This window comes from Episyrphus balteatus, chromosome 4 (genome assembly GCF_945859705.1).
Source record: "Episyrphus balteatus chromosome 4, idEpiBalt1.1, whole genome shotgun sequence".
In the NCBI taxonomy this organism is placed as follows: Eukaryota; Metazoa; Arthropoda; class Insecta; order Diptera; family Syrphidae; genus Episyrphus; species Episyrphus balteatus.
In genome coordinates, this window is record NC_079137.1 from 56,134,251 (window position 1) to 56,155,427 (window position 21,177).

Genomic DNA, 21,177 nt, shown 5'->3' on the forward strand with positions numbered 1-21,177 from the left:
CAAAATACGCTATGAATAATTATATTAATTAATAGAAAAAAAAATACGTAGGTGCAATATTAGTTGGACAAATAAGAAGTTAATTTCAATTATGTCCCCCAAACTTACATAAGTATACTTATGTTTTATTTTCTATTTCAACGTTTTTGCGATCTTCTCACAAAAACAAAACCATATATATATCTATACCTATCCAATCAAAATTTTACAAGATTAAATAACACCCATTTTCGCTTAACTCATTTAGTTCTGACCAATGAGAAAAATGTGAATCTCTTGTTTGTATTTCCATAGTTCCATATCGATCCTGGTAATTGTTGCCAACCCAAAAATCACATGTCATAGCTTAACATAACTTTAGAATTCGTAACTCTAGTTTTTCGTAACTTCGGTTTCGCGTAACTTTGACGCTCGTAACTCTGTCGCCCGTAACTCTGGTATTCGTAACTTCGTCGGTTTCCCAAATTTTTTTTATTTTATTTTAATTTAAATAATTTTTTAATACCTAAATATTTTTTAATGCAAATTTTTTTCAGTTGCAATAAAAGCTTTTTGAAAGTGCAATTTTTTTTCAGTTGCAATAAATATTTGTTTTTTAATTTCAAATGCATTTTTTTCAATTGATATTCTTACAAGACGAGAACTTCCTCCTTGCATTTGCACCTACAGTAAAAAAGAAATTCTAACTTATTTTAAAAGTTATAATAGCATTATAGGTTTGTTAATCGGCTCTTTTGTTTAAATACAAAATTTTTGCTAACTAGGTCCACAAAACAAACTAAAATAAAAAGTTAAACATTCGATACTGTACAAAACGAAAGAGTTGATGTACGAACTTTATAAGGAATCACTTTATTCTAATTATGAAACTATAACAAGATTAACTATGGAAAATATTTATATGAATCACGTACATAGTAAAAGTATCCTTATTTTAATTACTTATATAAAATCAACTAGAAAATAAACTAGAAAATTAAATAAAAAATCATTGGGGTTTTTTTTTGATATTTTTTTTCAAATTTATTGTAGAAATTGTTTTTTTTTCACAAGAGCTTTAGAACTTCAACAATATTTGGCCAACTAGATCCTTAAAAAAAAAAACCTAAGTTAAAAGTTATATTGACTGAAACAGTTATTTCTGGAAATTCGTAACTCCAAACATTCAGTAAAATTAGATCCAACTTTTCGAGTTCTCGAACTACCAATGTTACTCTGAATATTTTACAGGAAAATACAAATCTCTCACTCGTCACCATACCAGTGTTGTTAAAACTATAGAGAGTTTGTTTTACATGCTGCAAAACATTTGAAAATCACTTACGAGCTCATGTTTTTAAACATTCGATACACAAAACAAAAGAGTTGATGCACGAACTTTACGCAGAACTACTTTTTTCTTATTGTAGTTTTAATATAATATACTATTTATTTATTTAGCTTATTAAAATACAAACTAACAAACTAAAGTTTTACAAATTATTTATAAAAAAAAATTGCTTAGTCCAACCATACAAATGTTTCTTAAGCAATAAAAAACTAAAGATAAAAAATCAACTAGAAAATTTAATAAGAAAGATCGTTTGTTTCTTTTTTGATATATTCTCATTCAAAACTCCAATTTTTTTCTTTAAAAACTTTGAACTATTTCCCATGCCAAATGGTCTAATAAATTAACCAAACCAAAAAAAATTTTAAACCCAAAACAAACCAAAACAATGAAATCTCTTAATTTCCCAAATGAAATAGTTTCACGAGCGAATATTTATACTCTCCCACAATTCTCTTAACTCACACATAGGTTTTATTTTTTTCGGCTGGCGCTATTATTCCTAAAAACCTGTGCTCGCCATGTAACTCGTCTGCGTTCATATTAAATGTTTGTATGTACGTTACCTGGCTGAAGATACTCTACAGGTAAAACCATCATCATCGTCGTCGTCGTTGTTGGACGAAAAAGAAGCGGCCACCAAACTCGCAACTAGTCTGAGCAAGTTGGGATGACGATCGGTTGAGATTCAAGTCACAGTCGTGTACTTTTGTGGAGTGTTTAAGTGAAAATTTTTTGTGTTTCCGTATTAAATTCAATTGAAATATTGATAAATTTGTAAAAATTCAATCGAAATTAACTGATTTAAGAAGTGAAGAAGTTCTTTTTGACTAGAAAATAGTGATCTTGAACAGATTTCAGCATCCTACTCAACAAAAAATCAATTTTAATTGCCGGAATAAGGTATTTCCTCCGCGAATGAAAACAAAATAAGAAGAAAAAAAAAAAGTATCTGAAATTCTTGTTCGACCATTCGATTTAAGTATTAGTGAGTCACACACACACACACACACACACACTCACAAGGAAATAAAATTTGCCGCCTTTTTCATAGTATTTGTGGTTTGTTTACAAAAATATTATTCCCTTCTCTCGTGTACCCGTGATTTTTGTTGTTGTTTTTTTTTTAAATTTGTTGAGAAAGGGAAGTCATTTTGCAAATCATTTGAATTTGAAGCACGTGTGATCATATTATAATTCATTTATTATTTCTACAATTTGCAACAAAAAGAAGTAATAATCTTGTAGTTACACTGGCCAATTCAGTGATAGTTAACGGTCGTAGAAAGATGGGCACTCGTGTTCCACCACCGACGCCACTTTGTGAAAAAGCCATGGCTGGTATACCTCAGCTGATTGACGATTTGCAGCGTTTGTCCGAAGACCAAGACAGTGCTGATGTGGTTTTTCTGTTGGGTAGAGAAGAGGAACGTGTCTACGCACATCGAATTCTGCTAATGGCTAGGTAATGTGATATGTTAATTATTTACTTTTTTTTCGTAAGCAGTTCATTTTATTATTTTGCTGCTCTGTTGAGTGTGTAATGAGGAGTAATTACATGAAGTTTGTCATTTTTTTTTTGTTTAATTTACACTTTGTCAGGCGTTATAATTGTGGTGTGGTTTGATTTTGAGCCATGATTGTTTTGGTGATTGAAAATACGTATTTAAATCTTTTATATGGTTTTATACTTAATTATAAATTGCAATTAATAAAAGTGTTCAGAAAGAAATTTTGGACAAAAAAGGAAAATTAGAAGAATTACTTAGTGCCTATAAATTCTTACTATTACCTAGTTCAAAAATTTGAATGTAAATAAAATATAATTAACAAAAATTTTTTTCTGATGGCATAGGTTTAAACTCCAGTCAAAGCGTGGGAAAAAAGGGCCTCTCTTTGCGCACAGAGGCACTGTCAGTTTTTATTTCATGGGTATATTTAAAAGGATTAAACCCAATTTCTCACCACCTGATCATTCTCTTTAGCGGAGTTATGCACAAAAATGTATTTTTTGGGATATTTTACTTCTAAGCGAATATCTTAGCTCCAGTATGTCGTAGAACAAAAAAATTAACATAAATTCTCTTCCTAATAATATTTTCTATCTTTTAAATGTTATTTCATTGTATTGAAGTGAGTAACTAAAAAATGGCAGCCAGTTTAAGTCAAAATCTAGTTGTTAAAAACCACAAATACTTATTAAAACAAATACATATTTGGATGCAAACAACTCACAGCCTGACCTCCAAAAAACTTTAGTTTTTCAGTTACAAACAGAACTTAATAAGACCTTTCTTTTGATATCTGACTCGATGGATTTGGAGAAAAATTTTTGAAAATGTATTTTTTTTTTGTCAAGTGGTTAACCTTGATTTTTTCTCGAAAATCTAACAAAATTAGATAGGCAATATTTGTATAAAGATTCACGGCCCGTTCGCTGTGAACTCATATGTGTACTTGTTTTGACACTTTGATCGCCAGATATCTGCCTCCGAATGTAGGGAACAAAAATATTTGAATGCAAATAACTCAACAACCACACCTCCAAGAAGCTATTGGTTTTCTGCTATGAATAGAGCATGAAAACACCTTTCTTTTGATATCTGATTACGATGGACTTGGAGGAAATTTTTGAAAATGCATTTTTTTTCTGGAGGGGTAAACCTTGATTTTTCTCAAGAAAATAAAAATAAAATTGTTTCTATTTTTTTACCTATTTGTATAACATCGGTCCCTGCGTACTCATATCTGTAGTCCAAACCTTATTTTGAGGCTGTGGTCCGCAGATATCTGCCTCCTAATGTGAAAAAAAATAAATTTGAATGCAAATATGTAACTCGGCAGCCATTGGCAACAAGCAATTTTTCACAAAAATTTTAAAATAATTAACAAATTCTGTTGCAATAATTCTTTAACTTATCATACAAAAAGTTACAAATTTGTTAAAAAAAGTAAATTACTATGGACACAAAGTGTGATGTGAATTCTTTGCCTTCTGGGGCCTGTTTCACCATCTTACAAATTACAATTTACAAGTACTTTTTTACCAAAAATATAAAATAACTGACAAATTCTGTTCCACCAACTTTTAATTACATGCAAAACGTTTCAAATTTGTAAAAAAAAAAAAGTACAAATACAAATTTGTGATTGAAAATTGTATTTAGTGAAATAGACCACTGTGGTTACAATGGGGTTAAGCCAGTTTTCCAGAAAATGTGATTCAAGCTTGAGTAAGGTATGAAAATAAATGAGTTTTTGAGCTTTGACCCGTTTATTTTTACAGAAAAGAGTTGCTCTAGATTTTTTTTTGAAGTGAAAACTTCTTTAGTATCGTAGTGGTTTGAAACAAGATGAAACGAAAACGCGACACGACTTCAACTTGTTATAACTTTTTTGTTTTAATAGGTAGATGAATGAGATGAAGATGCTTCGCATGACAGCAGGAGTAACAAAGCTTGATAGAATTAGAAGTACGAAGATCCGAGGAAGCCTTCATGTTAAAAATACCATCTCCCAAAAAATTGAACACGACCGACTCAGTTGGTATTGCCATGTTCAAAGGAGAGATCCTGAGAACCCCGTCAAAAAAGCAATATCATATAACGTTCCAACACGAAATAAAAAGAAAGGTAGGCCTAAAAACTCCTGGTACAAGCAAATGCAAAAACACCAGCATTCAGTTGGCCTCAGAAACGGAACAATACAAAACCGGGAGGCTTGCCGCCGATTTCTGAGGTCAACCCGGCGAACCCCACAGGCGGATCACTAGTGTGAAGCAGTAACGTGGGAAGGTTATGATCCCCTCGACATCGAGATCATAACAGCGCCGAGAAAAAAGGAAGAAGAAGAAGGTAGATGAATGAAATTTGTACTGTAGATAGGTAATTAAATAAATTATAATTGTACAAAATTTCAATTAATTTCATATTCAAAATTCGGAGATAACGGTAAAAAGATGTTCTTTTCCAACACACCTTATATCTTTTGATCTAGTGCACATACAAATTTGATTTAACTTTAATACGAATGCTGATAACATAACCTTTTATTTGATATATCACACATACCGTTACGTGCTCTACAAGTTACACAATCTTAAATTGAAAAAAATTTAAAAATACCTCAAAACACCTGTGGAGATCTGTTGGCGATGACCAGCTACCAGTGTAGGAAGTACCGTAATCTCAGTCTGGAAATTCGACATGGTTGACTTTAAAAAATTCTAACTTCTCTTGTAGACATCTTTGAAATAAGATTTATACATCATTATACAAGGTGAAACAATAAGCTTTTACATGGTATAAAATTTTTCATAGGTTGTCAAACAAAAAAATTGATTTAATAGCATGAGAACATAAAAATGAATTTTTGTTTGCTTTTTTTTAGGAAATTTCATCGAGTTTAAAAAATTCTAGCTCTTTTTGTAGATGTCTCATACACCTGATCGATTTATATATTTTGAGCTAAGACAATAAGCTTTCAGCTGATATAAAATGTACATACATAGGTTGTCATATAAAAAACATGGATTTGAAGGTGATAGAATAAAAATAGGTAGATTTTTTCTATTTTTTTTTTTTTCAAGAAAACTGATTTTTTAAGGTTTCACTTCTACCACGTGTGAATTGCACACATGATTTTTTTTTTTATTATTATCTCAACAAAACCCGATGGCAAAGAATTGATCACCCGTTTGAATCGTGCCAAAACTGATAGCTTTTAATTGAATACAATTTTAAATTTAAAAATCTTATAAAATTAGTTCTTCTACAGGGTCTTAAGCTTACATGTGATAACAGTTTAAAGTCAAATTCTAGGATTTTTTTTTTTTTTCAATTCTTCTGGACCTAAAATCGAGCGAATATACAAGCAAAACTTCTTTTGTGTTGAATAATTTCTTTTAAATAATGAAGAAATTGAATAAACTACTACAAATTTTAAATCAATTCAAAGTTTTATAGCACCGATTTTCAACTACTAAAATTAAGTAGAAATTTCAATATTTTCTTCTTTGGAGGAGTCAGCATCAACAAAAATATTTGTACCTACCGATTTTTGCTCAAGATGACAAAACAAATATAATACCTGTTGACACCTTATGTTGACTTACGTTACTAAACAGAGCTATTAATGTTTATTGAAGCCTTAAATCTTAAGACGAATTAGAAAGCCTTAATGGCTTTAATACAAGCTGATATATGCACATATAAACCTACCTTACCTTTGTTAAAAATATTTAATTTTCTGAAAACATTTACATGATTCATCCCTTCGAAAATTCTATGCATTAATTTCTAAGCCCCCTGGTATGGAATTGATGGTAACTTATTTTCCATAAAATCTCATACATATTTAGACTAGAACGCAAAATGACAATACATTGGCTCATATATTTTTGTATATTTAATTATATTATAAGCCTCTGGACTACCTATATCCTCTTATACATAGCTTCATATAGTTTTATTTTCCTTTATTAAAAGGTAGGAATTTTTGTGTATTTTCAAACACCCAATATGATCTAAAATGCAAATTTTCTTAAGTCTCGTCCTATCTCTTCTTCATTGTAAAGATATTAAAATACCATTTTTTTGAACAGAATGAAAACAAAAGAAAAAAAAACGTCAAACACAAGTTAGTCATTTTTTTTTTTTTTAAGGGAAAATAGCACCATATTGAAATTTCTTTAAGGGTGGAAGCTTGCTTTTCCATCCTTCAAGAGAATATAGTTATAAGTTATAAGCTTTAAGGAAAAAATGCAAATTTAAACAGCTTGCGTCAGATTTTACCTATTTGCATAAACAATATATATTTTTCTTCCTAAAAAGTTCAACACAAAACACGTCAAAGAGATGTTGCGTCGTATAGTTGCTTATAGGCCGTCATGTATATTATGCGAATTTATTATGACAAAATAAGTAAAACAAAAAAAAAAACTCAAGTTTATTTTAATTAAAACATTATAAGACATTAAGATTAGGTTGGAAAAGTTGTTTGTACCTCGAGAGATGCGAAGGCGACAGATCGAAAACGGGGGAACTTTATTTTGAAAACAATATTACAAAACAACTTGTTGAATGCTGTTTAAGATATTGCTTAAATTAAATTTGTGTTAAATAAAAACATTATTTAATCAGGAATTATTTTTAACTTTTTTTTAGATGTAAAAGCTTCAAAACAGCAAAACGAGGAGAAATATGCAGAATTCCTGGCTCGTCGGTATCACCATCGGCACCTGGTACACCGACACCAGTTCGCTTGCAACATGTCAATTGTGAAGTTTTTCGTCAATTTATTGTTTATGTTTATACGGGAAAGGTAATTATGTTGATTTAAATTTTTTATTGAAATACTAACGAGTATTATGTTTTTTTCATAGATAATGCTACAGGATTCACGAGTTTTCGAAATGATGACTTTGGCTCAGGATATGGGTGTGGAAGAGCTTCGTGCTGCATGTGAAGATCATGTTATATCGACTTTGTCAGTTGATAATGCTTGTACTTTTCTAACAGCAGTTATGGAAATTCATGATAAAGCAGGTGAGTACAAGTAAATACTAATACCTGAATAACATCACAGTGCCTTTTGCCTAGCATTGTTGTATCTTAGGTGCAAAACCATGGTTTAAATTTTCGACAGTTACGATTTGCAAAAATGTCGAAAAAAAACTATCTTTTTAGGATCAAAATTCTATATTTTTCGAAAAAAAAATTAAAATTACAAAATTTGTTTTAATCTTTTCTTAACACTTTTAAATTTATTGATTTATAATATACAAAAATTGACCAACTAAGTAAGCAATACAACTTTGAGAGAAGATGATCTTAAAAAATTCTGCACAAAATTAAAAAATGGTTTAGTAAATGTTAAAAAGAAGAGTTTTGTAAAACAGAATTATGAAGAACAGAATTTTAAAACAGAATTTTGTTAAAAGAATTTTGACCTCGGCCCTAACCGAAATATTGTATCACGGTATAGAATTCAGTAACATTTTTGAAGTGAAAACTTCTTTAGTATCGTAGTGATTTGAAACAAGATGAAACGAAAACGCGACACGACTTCAACTTATTATAACTTTTTTGTTTTAATAGGTAGATGAATGAAATTTGTACTGTAGATAGGTAATTAAATAAATTATAATTGTACAAAATTTCAAATAATTTCATATTCAAAATTCGGAGATAACGGTAAAAAGACGTTCTTTTCCAACACACGTTATATCTTTTGATCTAGTGCACATACAAATTTGATTTAACTTTAATACGCATGCTGATAACATAACCTTTTATTTGATATATCACACATAACGTTACGTCCTCTATAAGTTACACAATCTTAAATTGAAAAAAATTTAAAAATACCTCAAAACACCTGTGGAGATCTGTTGGCGATGACCAGCTACCAGTGTAGGAAGTACCGTAATCTCAGTCTGGAAATTCGACATGGTTGACTTTAAAAAATTCTAACTTCTCTTGTAGACATCTTTGAAATAAGATTTATGCATCATTATACAAGGTGAAACAATAAGCTTTCACATGGTATAAAATTTTTTATAGGTTGTCAAACAAAAAAATTGATTTAATAGCATGAGAACATAAAAATAAATGTTTTTTTGCTTTTTGGATGAAATTTCATCGAGTTCAAAAAATTCTAGCTCTTTTTGTAGATGTCTCATAGACCTGATCGATATATATATTTTGAGCTTGGACAATAAGCTTTCAGATAGTATAAAATTTTTTACAGGTTGTTAGGGAAAAAATGCATTTAATAGCGTGAGAACACAAAAATAAGTTTTTTTTTTCGCTTTTTTTCATGGAAATTTATCGAGTTCAAAAAATTCTAGCTCTTTTTGTAGATGTCTCATAGACCTAATCGATATATGTATTTTGAGCTTAGACAATAAGCTTTCAGATGATATAAAATTTATATAGGTTGCCATATAAAAAACATGGATTTGAAGGTGATAGAATAAAAATAGGTAGATTTTTTCTATTTTTTTTTTTGCAAGAAAAATGATTTCTTAAGGTTTCACTTCTACCACGTGTGAATTGCACACATGATTTTTTTTTTTTTTTTATTGTACTTTAAATCACTGTGGGTTTTCAAAATATTGCTGTTGAAACCTTATAATTTTTCAGTGTTGTTTTAATACTCATACAAGGAGGTTTTTTTTAGTTGTATCTGTTGATTGGATATTGGATCTTATGAGATTTCCCAATCAAATTTGCACAAAAGTGCATATTATCAAATAAATTCTGACAAAGTTTTCAGACAGTAAAATAAATCGTTTTAAACAAATTTCCAGATTTTTTGAAAAATTACTAGTTCTATTAGTAGGGTGGGTATTGATTATGTCTTAAAAACCTAGCAATAAGGAACTCAGATGTTCACTGGTTTTTATTGCAGGAATCAATTAATGGGTTATAATAGATGATAAAACCGTGAGAAGGTGGAAATTGAAGATAGGGATGAAAAAGCCTCCTATTTGGCTTTTTACAATGTAACTCGTAAACAAAGAATATTTTTGATATATTGCAATCCAAACTTTTTGTAGAGAATTGAATTTCCTACCAGAATAATGTTTTTTTTTTAATTGTAAAACATAAAATCCATCCCGAAACAAGCATAAAACAAGTAAAAAAAAATCGATTTTTTGAGTTTTTTTTTCGGTTTTTGGCTGTACCTACCTATGTACCTATGTATCTTTTTTAACTGGGATAGGCATTAGAATAGCTTTCCTCTCAAATATTCAAATATTTCTTTTTTACTTGAGTAAAACTAAAAATGCGAAAAAAGTCAAGTTCAAATGGTTATATGCTTCCGTTAATTTTCAATGAAAAAAAAATATTAAGCCCAGAATTTTGAAGGAAATTTTATTTTATTGTTTTTTAACAAAACTGTTTTACAATTATGAGCACTAGATGGTTTTACCTGTTAATCCTCTTGACATTTCTTTTCAAAAAGTTATAATTATCGTACCCCCAACGCTAAAGCCACAAAAAAGTATTGAGACTTGACCATACCGGAAAGGTATGTGGTAGCGGTTAGGGTAATTTTATGAAAAAAAAATCCAAATTGGAACTCCTGGAATTTTTTTGCATACAATTACCTGCTATAGCAAGTATGCTGTGTGGTAAAGCCTCAAATAAACCAAAAGTTCTTCGTAATACACTTTTTTCATGTTTCATTTCGAGTTTCTACGAACTACATTGTAGATAAATTATTTAATTTTCAGCGTCTTATTTGGCTAATTTGCAAACTAGAATGGCTTTTTAATAATCCTTGTTTAAAAATAACGTTTATCTTTGCACCAACGAATAACATTGTTTCCTGTGCACTGCCATCTATAAAAATTTGCCAGAAACATTTATATTGCTACAATGGTTTGTGTCAATATCAGTTAGTTCAAAATGATACCGTTGGCGCTATCATTAATACTGGTTGTGGTCCTTGCTTAGGGTTTTTTGTTTGTTTGTGGAATGTAAATAAAATACCTCAAGTTAAAATGCCATTTTCTTTGAGGGATATTTTTTTTCGGGATTTTTTTTTATATTTTGCCATTTTCTTGGTCAGCTTTTACACGGAGCCTCAAGAGGCGCGCCTCTTTTCAAACATAATAAGTGCAAAAGAGAAAAAAGATGAAACACAAAATTATCCGACCAGAGAATCGTAGGTCGAAATTCTGAGACTCTTTTTTGACGTTTCTTTTTCTACTTTTTCTTTTTTCAACATTAACTTTCATTTCTTTTTGCTTCTTGGTGCAATAAACAACAAAAAATTTTAAATCAAAAGAGAAATATCAAACTTGAGTCCTTGACTCAAGAGGCATCGTGTAATAGTACACGCCTCTCACAATAGCCGTTTTTCATTATCCCACTTGATCCATATAGATCATTAATTAACACGTCGTATTACAAAAACTACATCACGATTCGTGATCCTGATGAAAAGCAAGATCACGATTTGTGATCCTAATGAAAACCAAGATCACAATTCGTGATCTTGATGAAAAGAAAGATCTCATGTAGTTGTTGTAATACGTGTTAATTAATGATCTATATGGATCAAGTGGGATAATAAAAAAAACGGCTAATATGATTATCAAAAGAAAATTCGAAAAAAGAGTCAAGCCTCTTAAGGCTTCGTGTAATAGCTGACTTTGAGTTTGTGAAGTTATAGGCTGTGTTCCTTTGGGCTCAGCAAAGTACTTTTTAGTACTTTTGAATCCATTTGTTGCGTCCATCTACTGCTTAGTACTTAAAATTACTTTGAACTACTTTTGCTCTACTGAAAAAGTAGTTCAAAGCAGCTTTAAGTACTAAGCAGTAAATAAATATTTCCAAAGGAACGCAGCTATTCAAAGACATTTTTTCTATAGAAGAAATGGAGTTGAATACAACCAGAAGTACTTAGCAGTAGATACTTTAGTCCAAAGGAATACAGCTATACCCAAGTAACAATTTAGCTTTCATAAGGGTCAATGCAAGCTATTTTTTGACTTGTTTAAGAAGAAGGACAAGTCTTATGCAAATCATTTTGGCGCACATTACCGAATTTCCCCAAGACCTTCCTCCACAGGTAATCCACAAGCTAATAGCTTGTGACGAACAGCGTAAAACGACCTTATGCAGGCCTTTTTACAAAACAATGAAACATTTTAGGGAAACTATAGCTTCGCTAAGGAAACTATCATTTGCATTGGATGTTATAATAAGGCCTTATGGAGGTTGTTTAAGAATTTGTGAATAAAAAAAAAGATTTTATTGGTTTTTTTTTTCTTTTAATTTTTTTTCTATTTTGTTTTTTCTTCTTTTTTTGGCCATGTCAATGCTTTTCCTGTCGTTCTGAAATGGGAAGAATTTTATTTTAATTGAAAAAGAACACATTTTTTTTTATTTCACAAATGGCCCCGCCAGGAATCGATCCCACGTACCTCTGCATACCAAGCCAGCACCTTACCAGTAGACCATACTCGAATATTAAAGATGAGTGGCAAAAAGGGAGCTAATTGAAACCTCACATAAAAATGCAATGTTTTTTTCTAAAGTGTTACAAACATTGCATATCTGCAGGATAAAAGCTTTGCATACTTATTGGTGAAAAACATTGCATACTTGAGAGATGAAAACATTGCATACTTACAAGAACCTCTTGGAACAGGTCTTATGAAAGCCTTCTGTCACTTGAAAATAGAAGTCTTCTTTAAAACGGTTCAAACAGGTCTTATGAAGGTCTTCTTTAACTTATATTTACAAGGCTTCTTCTAAACACTTCCAGATAGCCTTAAGGAGACCTCCTTTGTTTCCAAAATGGATGATTTGCGTAAGTAAGCCTTAAACAAAACTTATACAAACTATAGCTTGCCGAATCGAAGAAAATGGACCTTATGCAAGTAAAATTGTTACTTGGGTAGTGGTACTTCTTTTCCCCCCCTAGAAGAAAAGTATATGAAACAAATGTCAAAATGGCACTTACCGATATTAACCACCACAGTGATTATAACGAATTAATATGGTGTGGTGTGAGGCTAGACTAGAAATGGACTGGATTTTTAAAAGGAAAAAACAAACATGGCGTAAAGTTTGAACTACATCGACAAAAAAACAAAATGAAAAAAGTCGTCAAATTTTCAAATAACTTAAATTTTTAGCTGTCACTTCAATTTAAATTTGTTTTTGATATTTTGCACTTTTCTTACTTTCTTTCTTTCGATGTAGTTAAAACTTAAATGTAATTTTTTTCAAATGTAGGTACAAAAGTAAAACTATTTTTTTTGTCTCACTAGAGAAAATTTTTTTGTGAACAAGAGCTTTGTATATAAAATCTATAGTACTATCATGAAAAAAAAAACAGCGCCACCAAAATAGTAAGCTAGCGAACGAACTAATAACTATGTCAAATTTCAAACAGAAATGTATATCTCATCTCCTTACTCCCATTATTGAATTCGATCTAAGCGTCCTTTTCAATTTAATTTTTGTATAGTTTTTCGGTCTGGAAAATTAAAAAAAATGGCGCTAAAAACTTATTTTTTGATCTAAAAAACAATGGGCCTTACTAATAATAAAATTTAAAGCTCAGTTAAATATTTATCTGAGCTTTAAATATTTCTCCATACCAATAACCAATTTAATAGTCAGGTTAAGGGTTAACGCCACGTTAATTTTATAGTTGGGAAACTGAACTATAAACGCACGGTTAAATTTAAACGCACGATTTGAACTGTCATTTGACAGCAAAAAAAAAACATTTGTCAAGTCAACAAGTTGTTGAGAAAAATTAATTGGCGGCAAATTATAAAATAAGTAAATGGAAACATTAATTTGTTTATAAATATTTCTCTTTTTTTTTTAATAAATATTCATTACTTTCAGAATAGACTGAAGAAGAAAACTTAACAAGAAATAGATCTGCAAATATTCATCGTCGTACTTCACGATAGATGAACTTTTTTTTTATGCACTTTTGGCCTTCTTGGGTTCCATTTTTTAACTTTTACAATCGAAATAAAAATATATGAAGGTATGTAGGTATTTTGTAGTAATGTTTTTGTTCGTTATTACATTATATGCAAAAAAAAATCACTTCAATGATGTCATTTTGACAACAAATGTAATAGATCTGGTAATAGAAGCACAATTAGTTAAACGTGGGTTTATTTTGATTATTAGTATACACCCAATTTAACGCGACGGTAAAATTTAACCCGACGATACTTAAACGTGTGTTTAGCGATTCATTATTGGTAAGGCCCAATGTGTGTATTATTTTTCACAAACTAACAACGCTAGCAAGAAAACAAATATTTTCACTTTTTTTGTTGTTGGAAAAAATTACAAAAATTATTTATTAAAGCCTTAACTACATTCACCACTTTTTTCAAAAGTACAAAAGTGAAAAGATTTTTTTTTACTCGCTAGCGAAATTATTTTGTGAAAAAGAGTATACGAAATTGATTTTAGACAAAGAAATAAGTTTTCTGCGACATTATTTTTAGTTTTCCACCCAGAAAAACCATAAAAAAAATACGTATGAAAATGTTCACTTTTGTACTTTTTCACTTTTTGAGCCAATGTAGTTAAGCCTTAAGGCTTAACTACATACACCACTTTTTGAAAAAGTACAAAAGTGAAAAGATTTTTTTTCTGCCTAGCGCAATTTTTTTGTGAAAAAGAATATACAAACTGTTTTTTAGACCAAAAACTAAGCTTTCTGCATAATTTGTTTTAATTTTCTAGCCCGAAAAACTATACAAAAATGCGTTTGAAAATTTTCACTTTTGTACTTTTTCACTTTTTGAGCCAATGTAGTTAAGGCTTTAAACCGAAAAATAAGCTTTCTGCATCATTATTTTTAATTTTTTGGTCGCAAAAACTGTCTCAAAATGAGTTTGAAAATTTTCCCTTTTTGAATTTTGGCAAAAAGTGGCCGTTGTAGTTCTACCTTTAACTACATGGGCCACTTTTTGCAAAAATACAAAAATGAAAATAGTTTTTTCTCCTAAACGCAATTGTTTGTTTGTTTTCTAGACCAAAAAATAATCTTTCTGTATCATTTTTGTAATTTCTTCCATTAACTTCATTGGCTCAAAATGTGAAAAAGTACAAAAGTGAAAATTTTCAATCACATTTTTGTAAACTATTTCGGTGTGGAAAACTAAAACAAAAAATGGTGCTTATTTTGTCATCTAAAAAATTTGTGTATTATTCTTCATAAAGCCTGGTACGCTGCTCGCGCTAAATTTTAGCTCCCATACAAATTATCGAAAATTTTTAGCCGAGATAAAATGGATCCCATACAAGTTATCGATAATTTGTATGGGATCCATTTTAGCTCAGATAAAAATTTTCGATAATTTGTATGGGAGCTAAAATTTAGCGAGAGCAGCGTACCAGGCTTTAAGGCTTAAGCCTGGTACGCTGCTCGCGCTAAATTTTAGCTCCCATACAAATTATCGAAAAATTTTAGCTGGGCTAAAATGAGTCCCATACAAATTATCGATAACTTGTATGGGAATTTTATCTCGGCTAAAATTTAGCGCGAGCAGCGTACCAGGCTTTAAATTTGAAATCTATTCTGTACCGATGTAATCACCCCATTATAAGTAATTTACAATCCACAAATAATTTCCCATCTGCTATGGGTACTTTTGTCAGCCATTTTATTAAACAAAAATTTCCGATGTCAAAAAGTGACAGCCGCATTGACATTTCTTTTTTTCTCTGTTTAATAAAACGCCGCCGAAAAACGTTTACTCTCCAGTAAAATCTATACAAAAGAAGAGATTATTCAATTTGTTAACAAATTTTTGTTGAAAATAATTCTGCAAAGATGTCTTTTAAAGGAAATACAAAAGTACAAAAGGTGATGGTACAACCCATCAACCTTATTTTTCGCTACCTCCAAAATAGATCTCGCGTCCAAGTTTGGCTCTATGAAAACATTTCACTGCGAATCGAAGGACACATCGTTGGATTCGATGAATACATGAATTTGGTGCTGGATGATGCTGAAGAGGTTTATGTGAAAACACGCACTCGAAGAAATCTTGGAAGGATTATGTTGAAAGGCGATAATATAACGTTGATCCAGAATGTTAGTCCATCAAAAGATTAAGGTTAGGTTGAAACCAACACAAAAAGATCATTTCAACTATAAAAATGAACCACAACTCGTCTACCTTTTAAGCATTTTATCAATTTAAATGAATTGATTTTCGTGTATTTTTTTCTCAATAAAAAATATGGATTTTTTTTTGTAATGAATTCCAGAGCAAAAGTTTGATAATAATAAAAAAAATGAGTATTTACCTGTGTGAATCCAAAGTTGTTTTCATTTTTTTCTTTTTATTTCAGCAAATACTGGGAAGTTTCGTCGACGAGTTGAAGATTAGGGACAACCAGTTTATCTTGCTCGCGATGGTTTGGGGTCCAACAATTCCAGAAATTGTAATCCGTGGTTGATGAATGTGTTCTGGTGTCTATTTATTAGTATTATTAGTAGGTAGCACTGTCTTCTAGGAGATGATTTTTAAGGTGTTTTCTCAATTTTCAGTAACCTGTGAGGATCCCTGTTATTATTCTTAGGTTGTTTTATATCTTTTCTGTTTGTAATTTTTAAGTAGTAATTTTTCCTGCTTAGAAGTTTCATTCCAAATTTTTGTTTGTTTTTTTTTTTTAATAATTTTTGTTTGATAGTGTTGTCTCCAATACCGCAATATAGTTCTCTGGGGCCATAAGAGGTGCTTTGGTACCTGCTTTTGCTAAAGGAATCTGCGGAATCTGCTACTTGGTTCCCTTGAACTTCAACATGTCTAGGAACCCAGTAGAATAAGCTTGTGTAGTTGGCGAACGAATTAGTTCAATAAACTAGTTCATTACAGTGAACTTAGTTCATCTACTTAGTACAATTTAGTTCACGATTTACAAAAGAGAATTTTTTTTCGATCCATTGGGGCGTATTCAAAGACACTGTATAAGCTCCTTTTAAGAAAAGCTCGTTTTTGGAAAAACTCCAGTTTGAATTAAACAACAACTATGAATGTGGGCCATTGTATTTGGAATTTCTCTCTAATGTCATTTCATCAACAAAAACCAATTGTTGTTTTCACTGAGATACACTAAACAACGAAACTTTGCAATTTCATTAATTTTTACTTGGTAAAAAGCTTTCAATTCCATCGACATTTAACATCTCATAATGTTCGATTTTCCTGCACATCTGGGGTCGAACTATGTGTCCCTATCGTTTTCTAATAAAACTGGTCTGCAAGGAAATCCTCCTTTAAATAAAACTATACTTTTCTAAAGGTTTTTTGTATGCTGATTCCGAATCTGAAGTCAGAATTGACCTAGCACGTCACGTTTTTTTTTTTTTTTTAGATATTTCCGTTAGGAAATCTCAAAAACCCATTTTTTTTGCTGTTTTCGAAGAAATATTTTGGCACAATGTAATCTTTTTCACTTAAAATTGATACGGTTTATGAAAGAATTTATTTTTTTTCTTTCAAATGCAATTTCAAGCTTCTCAATATATCTTTCTCTCCTTCTTCTCCGAGATATCTTAATTTAAGTAAGTTTAATAGGTTTGGCATATCTTACCATAAAGAAACTGATCTCTAAAAATTAATATATCTTTCTCCCTAGAACAAAAGTATATTTTTCTAATGGACTTTAGTGTGCTGATTTTGAATCCAAACTTAGCTCTGGTTTTTGAGATAAAGTAGTTTTTTTGAGATTAAAAAAAAAAACTTGATTTTGTGATACTTGTATGCGAATATCTTAAAATCCTGACGTAATAGAATTTTTTTGGCTTCGAATTCTAACTCAGCACATCAAAAACTATATGAAAAGTGTACTATTGATTCTAGGAGAAACAAGGCAGTTTATCAAATGTTTTATTACAAATAAGATATTTCTAAATAGAAAAATAGTTTTACAAAACACGTAAAAATTTTGTTTAATGTATTTTATTTTGGGTTTCTTTACATATTTGACTTTTTAAATATAATAGGCGTTGATATTTTACATTTCCCTTAATGAAAGTGCTTTTGTTCATGTAGGATTTACTAAAAAGTGAAGGATTGCGAAATATCTGCTTTTTTTTTGTCAATCAGTATTTAAAAAAATGAGTAAACATAAATGTAAAAGAACATATTTGGTGTCAATCGATAGGTCATATTATGAAGAATAAGTCCTTCAAATTTAAGTTCAATGCGACAAATAGTTTTAATTTTATACAAGTTCAAATGAATCTAAAAGTTTGATTTTTTAGAAACTACTCACATTTTTCAAACATCATTTTTACAAAAATGGTACCTGATAGAATTTTTCTGAAACCAGATTTAGATTCAGGAAATTCTAGTCTTTCATAATATCAAAAAATTATTTGAAGGAGAAAAAAAAAGGTAAATTTTGCAGACCAGTGTAATTAAATAGAGACAGAAATGGTCAAAACGTTCACGTATGATCGTAATCGTGTGCCGTAATTCGACCCCTGGATTTGAAGAAGAATTTCTTATAAATAAAAGATTCAGAAACTAAAGTGCATATGAAATAGTCTTTATGGAGAAAATACAGTTTTTCTGTTCTACCTCAAGATTTAGATTTAGAATTGTCAATGTCACTTGGTCCAGGTACCAGCGTTTCTTTTTCAAGTAGGTACCACTACTCTGATTTCTAAGTACAAACAAGTTCCTGTTAATCTGTCTTTTCCTAAAATTATTTAAAGCAACATTACTAACTGAACTCTGAACTCCAAAAAAGTAAATTAGGATAAAAACAAATTCTCAAGTTGAAACAAAAAATCCTCTAGTTGTTTTCAACTTCGAGTGGATAAAATCGCCGTAAATTTATTTTTATTAAATTGGTGTTTGTTTTATATGTAGAATGCTTTAATTTTACTTAAATTTGGGTACAGTTTGAATAAGCTCTTTTTATTTGCCATGCCAAGGTCGTTTAGTTTCCTCTCACATATTTAAAAACACACTGGTTTTAAACAAACAAAAAAGAAAAAAACCAAAAAAAGCAAGACAGAAAAGAGACGAATCTTGATGAATTGCAACTACTAGATATTGGGGCATGTGGTCTTCATATTTTTCATGGAACCATAAAGGCTGGGTTCACCAGTATTTCTTAGAACCTTCATCATCTTCCAAAAAAGCAGTCTGTTGAATAACCTAAAAAACTTCTTTAAAGACAAGTTCTTTGATTTCAAGCTTTCATTATTTTTATACTATTGTATCGAAACTTGATTTTTTTTAAATAAAATATCAAGGCGAAAAACCTTCAGGATAAAAAGACTTACTATGACGAATACTAAAAAAAAATCGAAAAGATCTTAAATATTACCGATTGATTTAAGTCTTATCTAATCTAAGAGAAACTTTATACTTTACTTTAACAGAAAATCGAGAAATTTAAAAGTTTAACTCGAAGGCGGCAAATTAATTAATAATGTAGGTACCTATTCTCCAAAATAGAAAAAGAATACCATTGAGGTATGATCTCGAGTTTAAACCCTACAAAAATATTATAAGTAAATATTTAAATTTTTTTTTTAATTTGTATAGGTGCAAAATGTGCAGCATCATTTATGGAAAGATGTATTATCTACATTGGAGAAAATGCCAGCGAATGTGTTAAAACAAATGCCTTTCTCAATTTAACCAAGGATGGATTAATAAAGCTTATTTCATCAGATTATGTAAGAAAAATTAACTTTTCTCAGATTGAATCTTCCCTAACTTAATTTTTCTTTTAGTTTTGTTTAGAAGAAGAAGATGTTTGGCGTTGTGTCCTGGCTTGGGCTAAAAATCAAGCCGGTGTAACTCAACCGACAGCCCATTGGACTGAAGAGGAACGTGCTCGAGTTTGTCAGCATTTATCTGGTGTTATGGGTCATGTTCGACTTTTACTTATCGATAGTCAAGTATTTGCCGAAGAAGTTGAACCAACTGGTGCTGTTCCAATGGAATTATCCTTGGAACGTTATCGTTATGCAGCTTTGCATTCGAATAAAATGGGGGGTGCAAATGGTAGTGGTGGTGTTGGTGGTGCTGTTGCACCTCCAGCTATTCCAATTCCTACTGGGCCTTTGTCTGAAGATGACAAACGCTTGCAGCCACGTTTGATGATGAACATGTTTCCAGGATCGAATATTCTTAAGAATGATAAGCTACATCTTCAAGGAGTTCTTAATGGATGGTATGGTGTTCCAAAACAAACATGGCGTCTCGTTTATAGAGCATCGACTCATGGATTTGGATCTGCTACTTTTCACAGATTTTGTGATGGAATTGCACCTTGTTTTGTCATTGGACTGGTATGTTGTACATGGTTTACACATATAATTTTTATAAAAATTTCAATCTTAGGGAAGTCGTGGTGAAATCAGTGGAGGTTTTACTGATGTAGCTTGGGCCAAGACTAGCCGCAAAGGTGGTTACATACACTCGGAGCGAGCATTCCTATTTACCTTCAATTCAAACAACGATTCTCAACCGGCCAAATTCGATGTTGTTAAGAAGCCCTATGCCATTTGCTATCATCCAGAGTAAGGATTCTGGGATTGAGATTATGAAATTTCTCATTTTCTTTTTAATTTTCAACTTTTCAGTTGTGGGCCGATTTTTGTTGCTGGAGCAGATTTATTATTTTCGAATAATTGCAACACAAACATGGATTCATATTCAAATCTTCCACATAGTTATGATGGACCCAATGCCAGTTATATGCCATTATTTGGTGATTACAATTTTACAGTTGTTGATTATGAAGTTTATACACCGGCAGCAGCTGCCCCAGCTAATAATCAACAAGGAGTGAAAATAAAATACGATAGATATTAAGACAAAATTTAATTAAGATTTTAGAATATTTTCCAAGTTTTATTTGTTTCGAACAGTATTAGAATTTCTTGCCCACTTTTTTTTAAATCACACTTGTTTTAAGATTTAGAATTATTCCATTTGGATGAAAAAAAAATGATAAGGCGCTTCCAAAATAAAAACTAAATTAAAATTATAAAAAAAATATTATAGTTTTTTTTAACAACAAATTAATGCTTTAAGGAGTTGAAAAAGTTTGATTAAAATTTCAGATGAGTTCAAAATAAATTAAGAAAAAACTATGCTTTTTAAATATTACTTAAATCGGTTATACTTTAACAGCCCTATTTATAAACTCATCATAGACAGTGCGTAGCATTATGTACTCTTTATAATGTCTTTAAACAAAAAATTGTTATTTATAATATTTATGCAACGTTTAATAGAGGTTGTATAAGCTAAACGCGTTTTTAGGTTGCTTAGATCCTGAATAAGAATATATTTTGCTTAAATG

At 30.5% G+C, this 21,177-nt stretch overlaps 1 protein-coding gene across 1 annotated transcript; it reads left to right on the forward strand.

Moving 5' to 3' along the window:
• The first annotated feature begins 2,606 nt into the window (after positions 1-2,606).
• On the forward strand, positions 2,607-20,752 carry LOC129919542 (uncharacterized). The gene is made up of 7 exons (XM_056000457.1): positions 2,607-2,795; positions 7,495-7,651; positions 7,713-7,875; positions 19,407-19,540; positions 19,598-20,158; positions 20,211-20,389; positions 20,453-20,752. Exons 1-7 carry the CDS (start codon positions 2,620-2,622, stop codon positions 20,682-20,684), a joined length of 1,602 nt encoding a protein of 533 aa, XP_055856432.1. The 5' UTR covers positions 2,607-2,619; the 3' UTR covers positions 20,685-20,752.
• Positions 20,753-21,177: the final 425 nt, after the last annotated feature.

What these genes read in the sequence shown, in the direction of transcription:
- LOC129919542 (XM_056000457.1), top strand. Translation starts at nt 2,620, where the DNA reads ATGGGCACTCGTGTTCCACCACCGACGCCACTTTGTGAAAAAGCCATG. An exon ending in CGAATTCTGCTAATGGCTAG is followed by an intron (nt 2,796 to 7,494) that starts GTAATGTGATAT and finishes ACTTTTTTTTAG; the next exon opens with ATGTAAAAGCTTCAAAACAG. An exon ending in GCCATTTGCTATCATCCAGA is followed by an intron (nt 20,390 to 20,452) that starts GTAAGGATTCTG and finishes TCAACTTTTCAG; the next exon opens with TTGTGGGCCGATTTTTGTTG.